Source organism: Limulus polyphemus, unplaced genomic scaffold (assembly GCF_000517525.1).
Source record: "Limulus polyphemus unplaced genomic scaffold, Limulus_polyphemus-2.1.2 Scaffold2644, whole genome shotgun sequence".
Classification (NCBI taxonomy): domain Eukaryota; kingdom Metazoa; phylum Arthropoda; class Merostomata; order Xiphosura; family Limulidae; genus Limulus; species Limulus polyphemus.
This window is the reverse complement of record NW_013668254.1, coordinates 72748-94001: the sequence shown is the minus strand read 5'-3', so window position 1 is coordinate 94001 and position 21254 is coordinate 72748. Positions and strand designations below refer to the sequence as shown.

The window sequence follows — 21254 nt, the reverse complement described above, 5'->3', positions numbered from 1 at the left end:
ATAGTGGGATTGACCGTCACATTATAACGCCCCCACGGCTGAAAGGACGAGCATATTTGGTGTGATGGGGGCGCTCGCCATATTAGTACCGATACTGGACAGGCAAACTTATAGCTGCATGTATACGTCAGGAAAATGTGAAACTTTTATGTTTTGATATTACATTAACTCTAATAGTTAGCTTCAGTAGAACTCGTTAAAACAAGCTATTGTAAAGACAATTTCATGTGAAACAAACTTTTGTTTGTTTCCCGAATTTCGCGCAAAGCTACTCGAGGGATCTCTGCGCTAGCTGTCCCCTCATTTGGAAGTGACAGACTAGAAGGAAGGTACTAATCAATAACACTTATCACCAGTTCTTGGACTACTCTTTTTACCAACGAACAGTGAGATTGGCCGTCACATTATAACGCCTCATTGGCTGAAAACACGAGCGTGTTCGGTAACGGTATTTGAACCAGAGACCCACAGTGTATGAGCCGAGTGACGTAACCATCAGGCCTTCAAAGCCTGAAAAAACATACAAAAAAATATAGCCAATCAATGTGGCGCACTTAGAATAACCCCCTTTAATCATGTCTGGGGAAATAAAGAAAGGGAAGAAAAGCAGAAGAATAACTAGTAGAAAAAGTAGAATTTTAAACAGAATAATAAGTGAACGGCGAAACCATCAAGCGAAACACACTTGTCCAAAGACAATGAAAAATATAGCGTAGAATAACGTTGTGTAATAATTCAATTACATGCAAAGCTTTTTTAGCAAGAAAAATGTAATTTACTGACCTAAAACAACCACATTGGGTCATTTTCATGTTACCATTAAAGTCAAACGAGGCCCAGCATGGCCAGGTGGTAAGGGAGCTCGACTCGCAATCTGCGGGTCGCGAGTTCGAATCCCCGTCCCACCAAACATGCTCGCCCTTTCAGCCGTTATAATGTGACGGTCAATCCACATATAATGTGACGGTTAAAGCAAAAATTCAATACTAGTAAAATATCCACATGAAAAATTATCTTAGGTACTTACGGTGTAAAGAAGTCATGGTAATAACAGATAAAAGTAAACACATTATTTGACATTTTTTCGGTGCAGCTTTTAGGGGTAAATAATCACAGTATTTTGCAGAAAATTAAGATTCTAAGATGTTAGTGGTTGTCACTTTTTTGTTAGAATAATTTTAACGTAAAGACGTGAAACCAAGGAAGACGTAGTTAGCCAAATGGTTAATTGTTTTAAATATTTTAGTACATTTTATGTATTTTCCCCATATATGCATTTACTTTTCTCTGGAGTAATCGCTTTCAGTAAATATTTATGAACGCGAGTCTTACAAGTTTAATTGGTGTGTAAATTGACGTACCGTATTGCTCCTAATTAACGCCCTCCCCGGCATTTTTTTATAAAGCTTACCTTGTGTGACAGCAATAGTAATCCGACATATAATCCACTTTTATTATCTTAGTTTTGAGTTGAAACAAAAGAAGAAAAATACACTTACACACGCTTATTAGAATTGAAATCAACAAATCACACGTGAAAAATAGAATCCGAAACTGCACAAATACTATAATTAGCGCCCCTTTTGCAGTTTGATTAGGGGCAATACAGTAATCACGTAGACGCACTTATGAACATACGAGCCAATAAACACTCTTTTGTTTATAGACAATCTCCTGTGTTCTCAGTGTACTATTATATATCCAGTTTAGGTTTCAATCCTATAAATGTATAAGATATATATTGGGTTACATGTGCATCAAGTGCACGCGTTTGGAGTGTTTAGAATAAGTGAGCATCTCCCAAAACAAAAATTTACAAACAATTAGATCACGTATAATATATTTTTTGCTAAATAATAAAAAATGACTGGTTTGTTGTTAAGCGCAAAGCTACACAATGGAATATCTGTAACTTTGTCCACCACGGGTATCGAAATCCGGTTTTTAGCGTTGCAAGAACGCAGAATTACCGCTGAGCCACTGGGGGACAAACAGAAATGGCGGCATGTTTTTCGGTAGAAACATCACGTAAAAATCTGCTATTTAGGAACAACGGTTAAAGTTTTTATGTAATAAATAAAATTATGTTTCTGGAGTTTTGTCTAGCTACTCGGCTTTCTTATGTTAACAAATTCACATAGAGTATTTCTAAAACATAAGAATCTGTCAAAGAGTAGTTTATCAGAAAATGTTAGTTTAAGTATCGAGGAATCAATATTTTATACACAAAGATAACCTCTTCTAATCTCTCAACTGTCTTATCAATCAATATTGTCTACAGAAAATAGCCTCCCCTAATCCCTCGACTGTCTCATCAGTCATACTGCGTACACAAAATAACCTTTAACCACTCGATTGTTGAATTAATGAATATTATATACACAAAGATAGCCCCTATAATCTCTCGACTGTCTTATCAATCAATATTTTACACATAAAGATAATCTCCTTTAATCCCTCTATTGTCACAAAGATAATTTCCTTTAATCCCTCTACTGTCACAAAGTTAATCTCCTTTAATCCCTCTACTGTCACAAAGATAATCTCCTTTAATCCCTCTACTGTCACAAAGATAATCTCATTTAATCCCGCTACTGTCCCAAAGATAATCTCATTTAATCCCTCGACTGTCTTATCAATCAATATTTTACACATAAAGATAATCTCCTTTAATCCCTCTATTGTCACAAAGATAATCTCCTTTAATCCCTCTACTGTCACAAAGATAATCTCATTTAATCCCGCTACTGTCACAAAGATAATCTCATTTAATCCCTCTACTGTCACAAAGATAATATCCTTCAATATTTCGAATGTTACAAAGATAATCTCCTCTAATCCCTCGACTGTCTTATCAATCAATATTTTACACATAAAGATAATCTCCTTTAATCCCTCTATTGTCACAAAGATGATTTCCTTTAATTCCTCTACTGTCACAAAAATAATATCCTTCAATATTTCGAATGTTACAAAGATAATCTCCTCTAATACCTCGACTGTCTCATCAATCATTATAGTCTACAGAAAATAACTTTCTCTAATCCCTCGACTGTCACTTCAGTCAATACTGCGTAAACAATAACCTTTAACCACTGGATTTTTGAATTAATGAGTATTATACACACAAAAATGACCTCCTCTAATTCCTCAACTGTCTCATCAATCAATATTTTATACACAAAGATAATCTCCTCTAATCCCTCGACTGTTTCATCAATCAATATTTTATACACAAAGATAATCTCCTCTAATCCCTCGACTGTCTCATCAATCAATATTTTATACACAAAGATAATCTCCTCTAATCCCTCGACTGTCTCATCAATCAATATTTTATACACAAAGATAATCTCCTCTAATCCCTCGACTGTCTCATCAATCAATATTTTATACACAAAGATAACTCCATCTAATCCCTCGACGTCTCATCAATCAATATTTTATACACAAAGATAATCTCCTCTAATCTCTCGATTGTCTCATCAATCAATATTTTATACATAGAGATAACCTCCTCTAATTCCTCAACTGCCTCATCGATCAATATTTTATACACAAATATAACCTCCTCCAAAGGCTCATCTGTTTCGTTTATGGTCCACTGGTTCAACATTCGCTGACAAATTGTAAATAGAGTCATTGATAACAGTAATACTGTCTCGGAATCACATTATGCAATATAGAAGAGAAAAATAAACAAATATACCGAATAATGCTAAGTTCCAGTCATGAGAACAGAACAGACTTGATGCTATAAAGTTTATGTATATCGATTTCTCCTAATGGCAGGTATGTTAACAATATACAGGGGGCGTAGGCATGACATCTTTTATAGGCGACAGCGTGATCACAGGAAAAAATGTTTCAATTATTAGATTATTGTGATAGTTGTGGAACGTGACATTGAAATCTTAAAGCAAAAACGTTTTTAACGTACGTATATATATATATGTATATTCATCACTTCATGTGTAAAAAAATGAGTAAAAAAACTTTAAGATGAAAATAAAATTCATAATATAGAAAAGTTATATGGTAGTAGCGATTTAACCCAAAATAGAATTTAGGAAAGTAGAAAAAAGAAAGACAAGTATACGAATATATATATATGTATATAAACTTAAAAAATATATAATGAAAGTTGAAAGATAAAACTGAGGTGCAAAGAAAAGTTACTTTTCTATCCAAGCTAGAGATAAAAAAAAAACCTGAATGATACAGATCGTCCGTAAATTAAGAACTGAGCAGTATCTAGAGACACTAACAAAACGAAGAGACACAACCAAACTCCAAATTAGTCTGTTTAGGCTTTAAAGAAGAAGCTTAACCAACTGTTATCGTCCGTCTAACAACAAATGACATCTGAAGAAAGTAATTCACTCTAAAATAGCACATCGAAATGTGATCGTCATTTCCTTCTAAACCATAGCAGGGGAGTTATGGGAATAAATAGCCACAGTATCCTAGCAACAAATAAACATTAAGTGAACTGCTTTTGCTCTCGTTGCCAGCTCAGTAAATGAAGTATTCGCTGAACTCAACATTACACATCGGGAGCGTCATGGATTGAAACAACTGATTGTCTTAACTAAAGATTACCAATATACATATATATCTTAATAACCGACAGAGAAAAAACGAACACGGAGACTTTTTCCGCATTAGATCCCAATAGCTTAATAAATCGGCCACGAAATCTTGGATGTCAAAAATCCAAGTTTATTGATTTTACTTTCAAACACCATGTAAGCCTAATAATCACCGGTGCAGGTTCCAGTACATCTCGGTCTCATTTTTTTTTTTCACTTTTTTCGTGAATTTTCAGACAGCAAATATATTGTGCGAAGGGATCTTTTCTGTTTCATGCACCACGTTGAATAGAAAAGAATGTATTTTTTACTGTTGATTTCAGAAATACAAATGAAAATTTAGAAAAATGAAAAAAAAGTATATTTTTTATTTTGCTTACAAAACCAATGAAGTACTTTTAGCATTACATATAAACCTATGTATTCAAAAGAAATTGCAAGACATCAAGACAATACAATGTATTTAGTGTCAATGTAACAAATTCAATGTGAAAATTCAGAAATATTCTTAAATATTTGCTTGAAGAGAAAATCATTCATGGCCAGGTGGATAAGGCGCTCGACTCGGAATCTGAGGGTCGCGGGTTCGAATCTCCGTCCCACCAAACATGCTCGCCCTTTCAGCCGTGGGGGTGTTATAATGTGACGGTCAATCCCACTATTCGTTGGTAAAAGAGTAGCCCAAGAGTTGTCGGTGGATGGTGATGACTAGCTGCTTTCTCTCTAGTCTTACACTGCTAAATTAGGGACGGCTAGCGCAGATAGCCCTAGTGTAGCTTTGCGCGAAATTCAAAACAACAGATAATCATTTTCATGCCTACGACGCCAAACGAATTCGCAGAGATACGAGTCAATCATGGTACGATTCGTTTCACAATGTCGCTTATTACGTCTCTTAACCACATTCCAAGTACTTTCAACTTGCTGCAGATTTCAGAACTATATATATTAATTTGTAGAATTTATTTTAAAAGTGTAAGAAATGGGAAAGTATTTTCAATTTTCAAAGAATTTTCTTAAATGAAACTTAATTTTTATTTAAATAAACGTGTAATTATTTACTAATTAGTCTAACTTGATCTTCACATAAACTGACCTAACCTAGCAAAATGAAAAATATAAAAAGTATTTATTTTCATTTCTCCAAATTTTAATTTATTTTTCTGAAATCAGCATTAAAAACTACATTCAAAAATATATAGTCTACTCTCTTTGAACGCAGTGCATGAAACAGAAAAGATCCGTGCAAAGTTTTACATTAATCCAAAATGTAATCTTAAATTATTGCACTAAAAGTGGTTTAGTTTGATTTGTTTTGAATTTCGCGCAAAGCTAAACGAGGATTATCTGCGCTACCCGTCCCTAATTTAGCAGTGAGAGACTAGAGGAAGGCAGCTAGTCATCACCACCCACCAACAACTTTTGGGCTACTCTTTTACCACCGAATAGTGGGATTGACTGTATCATTATAACGCCCCCACGGCTGAAAGGGCGAGCATGTTTGTTGGGACTGGGATTCGAAGCACTGAAAGTGAGTAGGTAGGTATAACTTCTTCATACAATAAGTAAATCTCCCGTTTACTTACTTTTAAATGAATTAAAATATGAATTACTTCAGAACTTTGAAATATTTCAGTTCTGTAACAAATGGAAAGTTTTATGTTTTAAATAATTAGAAAAAAAATTGTGACATGACATTACAAATAAAACGTAATATTTGAAATATCGACGAGGGATACGCTGTAATAATGACTTTGAATAGGAAAATTTGTTTCTGATTCCTTTTTCCTGTTACGTATTTCAAAATACAAAAATGCAAGTAAATAAGAACCTTTATCGAAATTCAAGAAAAAAAAAATATTGTGTATAAACATCAGATAGATATACTTATTTTTACGGATTACTCTTTTTCTATACCTACTAATACAATAAGTAAACAAGAGGGAATCTTCAATAGCCGCGGCACTTGAAATTCTTTTAGGCATGATTAGAGTAAATTAATCTATAAGGCCTTTATTTACCTTTTTATTAGCTATATTTTTGTGCGCCAGCAGCACCAAGTGTGGGGCGCGTGCATACCCGATTCGAATTTAATACTCATCAGGATCTCTACTCGTCTACCCTCAAATTGAAACTATTTTAAGCAGGATTAGAGAAAATAATGTATGATATCTTGGGTGTAGTAAAATACGTCAATCAAAAGGGGTTGACCTCCTTAGTCCAAAACTGTAATTAGATCTAAAATCGGTCAAGAAATGACGAAGTTACGAGCTAAAAGTTTGTACTTGAAAAAAGAAAAGAAGAAAACTCAGAGCTGTTCTATGAGCAGCTATGCCACTGCTAAAAAAAAAAGAAAAAAGAACAAAAAAGGTTGCTTTTCTGGCTACATTTTGGTAAATAAAATAGGTACAAGATAGCTTGCCTGTTGCACTAATAATGTTTAATTAATAATGAATGACTGCTCCTCATCTGTTATTGAATTAGGTATTCAGTAATGTTTTGAAAGAGCGTTTGCATGTGAAACGAGTTATGTTGTACTGAGAATGTCAAGTCCAAGACAAACTGAATCCTAGTTATCTTTAAGGCTTAAAAGACCTAAAACTAGATAAATAAATTATTTTAAAAGTTAGAATTACATTTAGTCCAAACTGTGAAGTTTCCGTTAACTTGGAAAATTAATAAATAAGATTATAGTTTTCTCGAAAATGTTTAATTCACAATGATCTTTGTTTAAATAAGCAATTAAAACACTATAGTGAAGTGTCATAATGAGATTTATGCGAAATTAATCGAATCTGTAAACATACAAATAGATAACGTATAGATCCATGTGTTGTTGGATTGTTATAAATCTGTAAACAAACAGTTGAACATGTATAGATGTATGTTTCGGGCATTGTTATGAATATGTAAACATACAAATGAACATGTATAGATTTAAGTGTTGTTGCATTGTTATGAACCTGTAAACATACAATTGAACATGTATAAATGTAAATGTTGTTGCACTGTTATAAATCTGTAAACATACAGTTGAACATATATATATATATATATGTTTCGGGCATTATTATGAACCTGCAAACATACAGGTAGATGTGTTGTTTCATTTTTATAAATCTGTATACATAGAACTTAAATACAAACAACTGATTAAATTGTTATTTACTCACACCATACACGCACGCACACTAATGATGAAATACTAATTATTATTTACTCACACCATACACGCACGCACACTAATGATGAAATACTAATTCCAAATAAAATACGTATTATTGTACCTGAAGACTTTCGAAACGTCGTCCTCCACTTTTGTGTTTCTACAACAGGCAGTTCCGTCCATTCAACAAAGTTTCAAAATGTGTATTTTATGAACAGTATTCCATTTCGTTTTTGTTTTTTTTCCACTTATTGTGGTTGTATCTTTCATGACCTCGTGTGATTTATAACAGATTAGTTTAACTGTCTACTTAACTCAAACAAACTGTTATATTTCACTAGAATTTTACAAGAAACATTTAAGACAGGGAATTATCTAGTATAATTGAATTTAAATGGCGAATATTACTTCTCTGTTTATTATTTAGAAGTTAGAAAAATTATATCATTTTCAACTTAGGTAAAAAAAAAATTACAACAAACTTAACTACATCGTGAACTCTTTACGTATTTGAAATCAGCTGTATAATTATTTTCCACTCTTATCATTTCTGCTTGTCTGCTGGTTTAGAAACAAAACAAGACTAGCCCAAGAGATGGCGGTGGGTGGTGATGACTAGCTGCCTTCCCTCTAGTCTTACATTGCTAAATTAGGGACGGCTAGCGCAGATAGCCCTCGAGTAGCTTTGCTCGAAATTCAAAAGATACAAACAGAAACAAAACAAGAGAAGTCATCTCGTTTTGTGCAGAGATCATCTCGAGTATACTGTACTTACTTTCACACGAAAGACTGAAAGCCTCATTACACAACTGCCAATTGCGAGATAAAAAACATCATAGCTAGATAAGAGCTAAAAAGTTGATTGATCAAAACATATAAATGTGTTAAAGTTATCTTCCTACGAATCTCCGTCAGTTTATCTGCTTCTCGCTGTTATAAAAAGGGTTAAGTTTGAAACTGAGAAAAGGTAATTTAGTCTTATACAACCATTTCAAATGATTAATTCAGTATTTTTAAATCATTTCAGGTAGTACTGGCATATAGTTTTATGTTTTAAGTAAAAGAAAACCTTACCTTTATTAGGTCATGCATTAGAGAGTAACGAAACGTCCAATCCAACTGTATCTGGTCATTTTCCAGTATATCCTACAACAAGTAATAAATAAATAGATAAAATTGGAAAGCTATATATTTAAATACTCTAGTAGTATCCAAGCATGTGTTAAAAACTGGATTGTTACTTATAGTAATTTCTATCAGGGATTGATCTAAAGCAGAGTGTTGATTCATCACAGAAACACTTCTTTAAAACAAATACTTAATCCACTGTCTCAATGCGAGAACTAATGGATTATTGAGCAAAAATAGGAAGATTTTTCATCTTGATCCACTCTCTGAATGCAAGAATTAAAATAATTAGCTTTTTCAACTTAATTCACTATATAAATGCTAGAAGTAAGAATTACTGCGCGAAAATAGTGAGGTTTTTCAACTTAATTCATTCTTTGAGTGCAATAACTAACGGATTATTTCGCAAAAATAATGATCTTTTTCAACTTAATCCACTGTGTGAATGTAAGAACACATGAACTATTTCGGGAAAATAATTTGAACTTTACACTGTTGTGTACATAAAACTTTAACGAATTGCCGCACCTAGTAAGAACTAATACGAAAGGTGTAATTAATAGGGGTGGTGCGATACATCGATACGATACTCGTATCGTATCGTATCGTGAATCCGCGATACGATTGTATCGATACATCGTCTGATACGATACGATTTATGTATCTTCATGAAATTTGGCAAGCTTTCAGTAAACACTATAAGTCTTTTGTACACAAAAAATCAGAACTTCAAGTAAAGTATTTTTGCTAAAAATTAATGTTTTAATACATGGAGTCAAAGAAGTCACTGCTCCGAGTGTGAAGCGATTTTCATGTTAAGATTAAAAATACTTTTCTCCATCTAAAAATTAACAAATTTCTTTTGTGTAATCTCTAAAGCCTCCAAAATGAATTTCTAACCTTTTTTTCGATAAATCTTCGTATTTTATCTGCTTTATTTGCTAACCAAATTTTATGTGAAGTCGGTCAGTTTGACCAGCCTCGTAACCACCATAAAAAATACAAAATAAATAAAAAATTATCATTTTTTTTTCTTCCTATAATTACTTCAAATTGAAGCAGGAAAATGTTATTAATATAGATAATAAGTTACAAACAAGACTGTCAATCTTTGTAACAAACCGTTGGTAAAACATTTGTATCTAGATACGTATCGTATCATCAATATCTAGATATGTATCGTACCAGCCCTACTAATTAATATAGCAAATACATTTTACACACTAACTTAATCAAGAAATTTGATAATAAAATTTTGAAGAGTATGGATTAAAATAGTTATGTATTATTATCAATATTATTATTATCATTATTATCAGGGCCGGCGCTACCATTAGGTCAACTATGCAGCCGCCTAGGGCGCAGACCTGAGAGGGGCGCTTTAGTGACCCTTTAAGGGTCACAGTTTTATACAAATTAGTTGTTTTAAGAAACAACATAATAAAAGGAAAATACAATAGTTGATTGTTCATAATAGTTTATAGTTCATTGTTAGTTCATAACCAGTTTATTGTTTTCAAGGGGTGCAAATAGCTTGCCTTGCCTTGTGCGCAAAATATTCTGGCGCTGGCACTGATTACTATTAATGCCAACGCTTTGCAAAACTAACCTCGTACACAGTTCTTTCAAGTGTGGTATTCATGAAATCCGCCCATTCAATCACTGTAACGCTCTGATCGTAAGCTTCCACCAATCAAAACACCTCAATGGACGCATTCCGAAATTCAACGATGCTAAGCAGCGTAAAACATACCATGAAACCAGGTTTGATTCAACTATTAATGTAAATCTGGACTTTCTTGGTATTTTCATGATGGATTTATTTGCTTTTTTGAATTGTCACGCAAAGCTAGCTGTCCCTACTTTAGCAGGGATAGATTAAAGAGAAGACAGCTAGTCAACACCACCCACCATTGAGCTACTGTTTTACCGACGAAAATTTAGATTGGCCGTCACATTATGACGTCCCCATGGCTGAAAGGGCATGTTCGGTGTGATAGAGATTCGAACCCGAAATTCTGAGTTGAGTGCCCTACCCACTAGGCAAAAGAGAAAATGTTTTCAAAAGAATTGGCACTTGCGCAACGTTGGAAGATAAATGCAATAAAACAAAATTATTGCAAAAACATAGCATTGGAATAGAAACGTTCATTTTACCTAGCGACGTTTCGAGCAAGTGATTTTCGTCAGGCTTAATTTCATTTTCATGTTAAGCCTTAGGAAAACTGGTTGCTCGAATCGTTGCTAGTTAGAATAAATTTGTTCATATTTAAACGTTGTGTTTTTAAGGTGATTTTATTTTAAAATAAAAAAAGTTACAGCATGTTTGGTGGGACGTGGATTCGAACTCGCGACCCGCAGATTGCGAGTCGAGCTCCCTAACCACCTGGCCATGCCGGGCCTTGCTTGCCTTTAATGGTAACATAAAAATGACCCAATATGGTTGTTATAGGTCAGTAAGTTACATTTTTCTTGCTAAAAAAGCTATGCATGTAATTGAATTATCACACAACGTTATTCTATGCTATATTTATCATTGTCTTTGGACAAGTGTGTTTCGCTTGATGGTTTCGCCGTTCACTTATTATTCTGTTTAAAATTCTACTTTTTCTACTAGTTATTCTTCTGCTTTTCTTCCCTTTCTTTATTTCCCCAGACATGATTAAAGGAGGTTATTCTAAGTGCGCCACATTGATTGGCTATATTTTTTTTGTATGTTTTTTCAGGCTTTGAAGACCTGATGGTTACGTCACTCGGCTCATACACTGTGGGTCTCTGGTTCAAATACCGTTACCGAACACGCTCGTGTTTTCAGTCAATGAGGCGTTATAATGTGACGGCCAATCCCACTATTCGTTGGTAAAAGAGCAGCCCAAGAGTTGGCGGTGGGTGGTGATGACTAGCTGCCTTCCCTCTAGTCTTACCCTGCTAAATTAGGGACGGCTAGTGCAGATATGCCCCGTGCAGCTTTGCGCGAAATTCAAACAAACAATTGAAAAATCGATAAATATAATATACACTTTTCATCTATTTTTAGTCATCAAAATACTGACAATACATGATGTGAGTTTATTTCATTTTATAGAAAACCAATAATTTGTTTACGGATTTTATTCATTTTCCACGATTATGTATATCCACGTATATAACAACCCTCTAAACTAAACTAAACTAAAACGATTAATAAATTTAAAAAAATCTTATAGTCAGCCCTTATCATTCATATACTTATCAAGCTTTTTCTTAAACGCACTTAAATTTACTGTCTCCACAACATCCAAAAGCAACCCATTCTTAAACTCTTTGTGAGCCAACCTGGTTTTTTTTACTTGCAGATACCATTTTCTTTCTGCAAGGAACATGTTTATCTTGAATATTTAAAATTTATCTTTAAAAATTTTCCCCATCTGATCAGTGTCTCCAAGTAATTCAGCTATCCAATTCACAACAGATAATTCTAGTAGCACCCCTTCAAAATTTGCTTTTTTTTGAAAATACTAACCAAAATATCATTATTCCTTATCTCCATATGCAATAAAACATCAAACCGAATAGAGCAATGATCATTTGCACCCAGATGTTCCCCAATATCCACCCTGCCTATCATTTTTATATTTGAAGTTAACAATAAATCTAAAATTGCATTATGTATATATGTGTCTTTTCTATTTTCAAAGTCAGATGTTTTGATTAATGAATGACTAATAAATAAGTCAGTGTTGTGAAATTTAGAACTCTTCCCACGTCATAACACTGTAACTGAAAACTCTTCCCACGTCATAACACTGTAACTGAAAACTCTTCCCATGTCATAACTCTGTAATTGAAAACTAGTTTCGAAGCTCTTGTTTCGTATACAGAATGTCGTGTCTGCCTGAAAGGCTAAAACGAAACGAGTATTCATATTTTTCATGTATCAGTATGCATATGATTTTCTTTCCACCTAAAAAAAAAGTAAAAGACCATTTCGTGACGCTAAAATAATGATGTTTTGTCTCATCTCTGCTTAAAGTAATTCAATCACGAAATTGTTATGACATGATGTACGAGGAATGAAGGTTTCATCCAATAAATGCAAGATAAAATCAAGGTTTTATCCAATAAATGTAAGACAAAATCAAGGTTTTATCCAATAAATGTAAGACAAAATCAAGGTTTTATCCAATAAATGTGAGATGTAATGAATGATTCATCCAATAAATGTAATGAAGGTTTTGCAGAAAGTCTTTAAATAACCTTGAGCACATCAACGTTCATTATATTCTCGTGTTGTATTTGACACGAATTAAGTTTATATTTGTGCTATAAAACGAACACGTATTGAGCATTTATACTCATATTTTCTTATTAATTATTGCAATACCTTGTTGACAAATTCAAACAAAACAATTGTTGAGATTACAACTAAATATATCGAAACGTTACTACAATTAGTATTCAGATATCGATTTAGTTAACAATACGATATTATTAACAAAGTAAAAAAAAACAAAATAGTGAAACCCTGAATACCTCGCCATCTATCGCCTATTAACGAAGATAAGTAATGTTGCTCTATTTGCACATATTCTTGTTTCATTGTTATTAGCGAGAATAAGACTTACTGTTAACAATATCATCATGAGTTTTATCAAACTAAAATATTCAATTTAATGCGAGCTTTTGAAACACGAAAAAAATTTATGAACACCATAAACTATATTAAAACAGTAAAAAAGGCTTTAAGAACGTTTCTGTAAATAATATCAAAATAATACTTCTTTCTATATTTCTAAAATTCTTAAAAATTCTTTAATACAAATCTTGGTAATGATCAAAACGTTGTTAATAGGTATCGTCACTGTGGTTGAAGTAAATCATTTAAGTTACTCTAATCTAAAATATTGTTATATTGTAATAAATTCTAGAAAAATTTAAGTCGAGAGGCTTACTATTATAAAATAAAGCTTACAATTTAGTAATATCAATATATTTTGTTGTTGTTGTTTTTTTTTTGTTTTTTTTTTTACCTGCAAACTTCCCTTTGGACAATACTCGGTAATCAGAAAGCACGTAGGAGAATCAACGCATGCGCCGATGAATCTTGCAATATGGTCGTGTTGCAGGCTTTTAATCTGCAAATATAAACGAAAAAATATAAATTTTTACTAGCCACAAGTAGTTATTCCCTATATTTAATGGTAAATTATTATTACGTTTTGTTTTTATCGAACTAAGAAAGAAATTATGGATTTGATACAAAAACCAAAAAAAAAAAAAAAAAAAAAAAACTTGTACGATTGAACTAAAGTTTCCAGTATGGTAGTTCTGGAGATAGAACTTAGATTTAACGTATGCCTTTCATTAACTAGCATTATTTATTATACCTAATCTGTCCTTGTCGCATTTGTATTATTCTATCTACTTGTTCGATAGAATAGTCGCTTGTAAAGTTTAGATATAAGTGCCATCTAGATGTTACTTGAGAGACTATCACGATATTAATGAACGATTATTAATAAAGTTATTCGATGAAAATATTCTTTCAACAGAACTAAATTTAAAAAAATTATGTTTAACATATATATATTATTTAAAGTTTCAATAAAAACCAACAGATGGCGACAAATGAGATAATAGTTAAAACGCTTACAACATGCAAAAAATGTTATAGACAGACAATTCAATTAATTACATTTACACAAATAAACCAGCAAAAATAAATTGACGTTCATATTAATTTCTTAGTTTAAACATACCATTCTGATTTCCAATAAAAACGGTCTGCTAATCTCAATTTTTGTCTTGTTCAGTGGTTTAATTGCAACCAAGGTGGACTGAAAAGGTTGGAATTTCTTTGATCTTTATTTTGTTTAGTTAAAGTAATCCTAACAGTATAATAAGTTACGATTCACCAGTAACAAATTAGAAAGAGAAAGAAATAAAATCAAAATAATAAATAAGAATAAAATAACGAATTAAAAGTTGCACGAAATGAAGAAAAGTTTATCTCATTTGAAAAATTGGAATGTTTTTTACTGGCTAATTTTGTACATTTTTATGTTTAACAATTTAATGCTATTTTGTTTTAATAATATCAGTTTTAAAGTAGTTCAGTATCAATTTAGTATGTATATTTGTTCTGCGTTATTCGTTAAAGAGATAAAGAAATTGGAGAGAACTTCTAATTACAGTGACAAAAATTAACAAATATTTAAAAAGCATCTTACCTTATAATACGCCGTTTTAGTGAAAATCTGTCGACTTGGATCTGCTAAAGTTAACGTTCCGCAAGAAAAGGAATTCTTAAAATTGGTAAAAACAAGAGAGAGAAAAACTGTGTTAAGATTATTTAGGGTTATTTTCAAAACTCTGAAAATAATTATACTTGATACTACAGTAATTAAGCCTTAATTTTACAATTGTGTCACAGAGACCTTTGGTGGCATAGCCGTAAGCATGAGAGCTAACATTCGGGGTTCTATTCTGCAGTGGACACACCACTTTGTGCAGCTTTGTGCTTAACAACAACAAAAGAAACATTTCACAGATTATAAATAAAACATTTTATCACCATAAAATTGGTTTTTTCAAGGATAGAGCAAATAATCGGGGTTCTATTCTGCAGTGGACACACCACTTTGTGCAGCTTTGTGCTTAACAACAACAAAAGAAACATTTCACAGATTATAAATAAAACATTTAATCACCATAAACTTGGTTTTTTTTCAAGAATAGAGCAAACAATCGGGGTTCTATTCTGCAGTGGACACACCACTTTGTGCAGCTTTGTGCTTAACAACAACAAAAGAAACATTTCACAGATTATAAATAAAACATTTAATCACCATAAACTTGGTTTTTTCAAGAATAGAGCAAACAATCGGTGTCAGAAAATCTTACAGTTCGATTCAATAAAATCACATAAAACAGGAGCACTACACTTGCTGTTCGGTCGAAATCAGCAATAACAACAATGACTCTCGTTGTTCATCGCTTGATATGTCTCGCACTCGGAAGAGACAATGAATTATAAACATTTGTTTGTTTATAGTTAAGCACAAAGCTACACACTGGGCTATATGTGCTCTGCCCACAACGGCTATCATAACCCGGTTTATAGCGTTGTATGTACGCTGTACCAATGGAGGGCATTATAGTTGTTATTGTTTGAAGTTAAGCACAAAGCTAAACAAAGGGCTATCTGTGCTCTGCCCACAACGGGTATTAAAACCCGGTTTCTAGCGTTGTAAGTCCGCAGATATACCGCTGTACCACTGGGGGGCTTCATAAACACAATTTAATGATAATTTAACAGAGGCTTAAGAACAAGTTGTTCTTCACTTTGTTTAAAAACGTTCTTGTTAACGTTATAAGCCTGCAGATTTACCTCTGAGACAATGTGGAGAAGTACATAGGAGAAAGTAAAACCTGTTCTATTAATTCTACTAATGGATTGAATAAAATACTTAAAATCATTACATTTTCTAAAAACAATTATTGTGTAAGTTTAATTAGACATAAATCCGGTTTCTTGTAAATCATAAGAATAACGCAAGAAATGATAAATAAACAGAAGCTAAATGATGAATAAACAAAAGCTAACAACATATATTATTATCAGGTACCAAGTCGAAGAGCCACTAACTGAGTTTTTTGTATTGCATATTGGAATATGAAACAAAATATGTTCGTGCTAATAATATCTTAATAAGTAAAAAGCAAATGCATCTTGTATATATAATATGTTTATAAATCCCTCTATCACCCAGCCATCCACTATCCACCATCGCCATGAACGACTTAATAGGGATCTAGATTTTTTCAGGATCTGGGAGGGCCATGTATGAAAAATCCATCTTACCCATCATTATTAGTTTGTTTGTTCTGAATTTCGCGCAAAGCTACACATTTAGCAGTGAAAGACTAAAGGGAAGGCAGCTAGTCACCACCACTCACCGTCAACACTTGGGCTACTCTTTTACCAACGAATAGTGGGAATAACCGTCACATTATAACGCCCCACGGCTGAAAGGATGAGCATATTTGGTGGGATGGGGATTCGAACCCGCGACCCACAGATATCGAGTCGAGCACCCTAACCAGCCAGACTTCATTAAAGAGAAAAGCATACTTTTTGCGTTCGGGTTATTGAATTTTTTGTTTTGTGATCTATATATATATATATTTCTTCCAAATTATAGAAGTGTTATATAAAAGTATTTCTTACGGAACCGCTAAGTCTTGTAAAACTTAGTTTGGAATCAAAATGGCGTTTGTAGGACATGTTCATCGTGAGTTCTTCAGGCTTGATTCGCCAGCTCATCGAAGCAATCTCAGCCTCAAACTTGTAGTGTCTAGAGATAGAAAAGAGATGGAGGTGATTAATAAAGAATACTTATTTTCAGATCAACTTAAGTCTTGATTAAACATTTACTAGTAAAGCATGTTTATTACGTCAAGCAGGATGAGAATCTTTATGGTTAGAACAAAATCTAATGAAAATGTTCTTTCTGAATGGCATAGTTAACAGAGAAAAGGTATAAAGAGAAAAAAAATTGATAATTCTAAATGATATGATTAACGGAGAAAAAAAAAATGAAAAACTCTTTCTAAATCATATAGTTAACATTAAAAACGCCCTCTATAAATGATACGATTAACAGAGAAAAATGAAAAATAAAATAAAATATTTTCTCTAAATGATATGATTAACAGAGAAAAAAAGGAAAAAGTATGTTTCTAAACGATATAGTTAACATAGAAAAAACGCCCTCTATAAATGTTATGATTAACAGAGAACAAATGAAAAATAGAAGAAAACGATTTCTAAATGATACGATTAACAGAGAAAAAAAGTAAATGTTTTTTTTTTCTAAATGATATAGTTAACAGAGATAAAAAAGAGAGATAAAAACGCTCTCTACAAATGATATGTTTAGCAGAAAACAATGAAAAAGACAAGTAAACGCTCTCTCTAAATGACGTGGTTAGACATATCAGATTTCAACGAGACATCACTTCTCAACATTGTTTTTGTTAAGTACAAATATTTCCACCATCGTTCCGTGTGATAAATTATACCGCAACGGTAAAGCATAAGTGTCACGTTGCACAGCGAATTGTACATTGTTATCTGTAACTTCTATCCACACAGATCATCTTCGGAAGATAAAAAATATATAATTGGAAGTCATACTAGCTTTGGATAATCCGCGAAGTGTTTAGAGAAATCTTCATTCAAACTATTATTTCGTTTGACTGGAATTGTGAAGCGAAACGTCACGTAGTTGTACGAGTTTTTTTTTTTTGGTGTCGAAGTATAAGGTTTGGCATTGATAGTAGCGTTGTGTGCCAAATATAAAACCAACGTCGCTCGCAATTTCTGCCTTGTAATTACTGTAAGCTCCACTTACCTTAGAAACACAAATCATGTAATGCCATTATAACAACGGGCCGATATTGACGAAACACAAATCATGTAATGCCATTATAACAACGGACCGATATTGACGAAACACAAATCATGTAATGCCATTATAACAACGGGCCGATATTGACCTATTAACATGAACATTTGTCAGCCGCAACGTAATCATATATAATGTGAAGGTAAACAATTCCGTTGTTTTCATCTAAACTACAAATAAGCGAATACATTTGTTTTATTGGAATAATGAGTCATTATTAGCATTGAAATAATTTCATTACTTCTTGAAATCTGCTCAAGAAAACAAAAATGGCAACTAAGCACGTTTTATTAATAACTAATAAAAAAAACAATGCATATGAAATTATGTTACTATATTTTAATTCACCAATTTAAAAAACAGACACACATGATTTAAGCAATACACGTAGTGTAAGTAAGTTTAGAATTCCTATTAAATCTTTATCTTACCTATATACCAAGATGGAAATTATGGAGAGTACAATCAATAGAGCAGCCAATATTGCAGTAACAATGGCATATTGAGGTGTTTCTGAAATGATAACAGTAACAATGGCATAATGAGGTGTTTCTGAAATGATAACAGTAACAATGGCATATTGAGGTGTTTCTGAAATGATAACAATAAACAACTACCTAGATGGCACTTCAACTTCACTCGGCTTGTTAAAACCAGGAGAATTATATATGTGTGTGTACATAAATTAAATAACTTAATCAATTCATTTACTTCGTAATGCCGAATGCTGTATATTTTTTTTTTAGTTCAAACACTCAAATACGTATTCAAACTTTGAATGAGAACACTAAGCTTGTTAACCCATTGATAATTGCAATAGTAAATGTTGTCATCTAAACCTGAATATTGAAAATAATTTCATAAAAGTTGTTTAAAAAACACTTCTAATAAATTCTATTACAAACTTGAACTTTTTTTTTATTTATTTGTACCTACGATGAAAAATATAAAGAATAATTTGAGTGAATTTTAATTAAAAAAAAAATCTACCTGGACATTCTGAGCCGTCAAACCCACACGGAGGCGTGTCAGGTGGCGGCCCCTGGCGATCACCCGCCCAGTGAATTCTCTTTCCTTCGATGTCGATAAACTGCTTACTGGCGCCATAATACATTGCGACTAGCTAACAATAAAAATATTTCAATTTCATGTCTGGATTGTAATGAACAATGCGCTAGAAAGGAAAATGAGTATGCTTAAATTAAAATTAACGAACAAACGTTAAATTTTCTACAATGAAACAGATTACTGTTTGATTTGTTTTCCTATTTTTGTTGTGGTTAATAACTTTTTTTATTTCAACAACAACAACAACAAAAAGATTTGCATTCAACCGACATAGAGAGCTGTCATAAACTAGGATTTATTTATTATATCAAACTCACTTATAGAAGGATAAATAATCCCGTTTTCCTTGTAACGCAATAACAAAAATATCTTTAGGACATTTAGCATTGTGGGTAAATCGACTGAAAAAAAATACTATACTAAATTTTAATTATTAAATGTTTCTTATTTTCAACTGTCATATTTTTCCCCTAGAATAATTTTTTCAATATCTAGTTCTTACAATTGTTATGAAATGTGTATTAAAGATTTTTCGAATTAATTATAACAACATTAGCAACGAAATAAAATTAATAAAAAAAAACAATATCTGAAGCAGGAAGCTTTTTAAAAATATTTATAATTTTCTGAAACTGTTTTCGGATCCCATAGAAACTTCACCTCAAAGATGCCTGTTTTGGGATTCATGTCCATTAGGGCATAGTCGGCATTTCTGTCTCCATTACTGTTGATGCTGACGTTACCAGTTATTCCTAAATACGAGAAGAGAAAAGCACGTCAGTTTCATTCTTGAGAAGGTCCCGTATGTAATTACCTTTGTATACGGTTTCGAAGAGACAACATCATATGCTGGTACGTTTGAAGTACTTTGATATGATTTTTGGACTGTATAAGTGCAAAGCTGCACAATGGGCTGTTTGGAATGTACACCCCAAAGGTATCGAAACCCGAATTCTGACTTCTAGGCTGTTTTCAGATGACTAAAACAGTACTCGGTTGAAAGGACTCTTTAGGCATAAAGGTTTAGATTTTGGTTTGAAATACTAAATAACGATATTTACAAAACCATCTAAACTGGAAAGTTATTGAACTTTAGGAGCCTAAAGGTAAAATATTTGCAACAATGTATAAAATTTGAGTTTTATACAAACTGATCTCGATTCGTGCTTAGTGACGTCACACTCTGAAGTAAGCAGTAGTCGTTGAGCTAAAGAAAAAACACTTTCGGAACAAAATATTAGTACAAAGCCAAGGATAGTTTCGACTTTCATACGCCATTTTTAGTCTTACAGAGCCAATAACAACAATGGCCTATTTCATCAGCCAATCTTATGTTAAAGTTCAATTTAACAACATACATCGCTCAAGATACGTCGGGCAACAGAATTACTGTATTTTATCGGACTGAAAACAGCATCGCCCAAAATTTGTGGCGAATGTTGTCAATGGCCTTGTATTGTCATGAATTCCAATTTTCTTTGTTTGAAGGTAAGCACAAAGCTACGCAATGGGGTATCTGTGCTCTGCCCACCACGGGTATCGAAACCCGTTTTCTAGCGTTGTAAGTCCGCAAATATACCGCTGTGCCACTGAGGGACCGTTACTTCCGAGAAGAGGTTTAATGAAATAACAGCATTGTCTGGACATTGACGACATACATTTTATACAACCTTTTCTCTACTGTAAGCAAACACTGAGTTTGTCTATAATGAACCAGTAATTTAATTTGCACACTTTAAGTGGAATTACGGTAGTTACTGAGTTTTTTTAATTGCCTATGCTCGATACACCTAAATATTTGCTGACTCGTTCGTTTGCTATAATGAACCAGTAATTTAATTTGCCCACTTT

General features: G+C 32.8%; 1 protein-coding gene across 1 annotated transcript in view; it reads right to left on the bottom strand.

The window, feature by feature from the left end:
* Positions 1 to 21254, bottom strand: part of LOC106467522 (atrial natriuretic peptide receptor 1-like) — a gene marked incomplete at its 5' end in the record, with an annotated part of 105955 nt that overhangs the window by 50176 nt on the left and 34525 nt on the right. Inside the window, 8 exons of the mRNA XM_013927885.2 lie at positions 8833 to 8904; positions 13896 to 14000; positions 14625 to 14702; positions 15096 to 15170; positions 17096 to 17222; positions 18767 to 18848; positions 19326 to 19458; positions 20064 to 20155. Coding sequence (XP_013783339.1) covers positions 8833 to 8904; positions 13896 to 14000; positions 14625 to 14702; positions 15096 to 15170; positions 17096 to 17222; positions 18767 to 18848; positions 19326 to 19458; positions 20064 to 20155 — 764 coding nt within the window. The remainder of the gene's footprint in view (positions 1 to 8832; positions 8905 to 13895; positions 14001 to 14624; positions 14703 to 15095; positions 15171 to 17095; positions 17223 to 18766; positions 18849 to 19325; positions 19459 to 20063; positions 20156 to 21254) is intronic.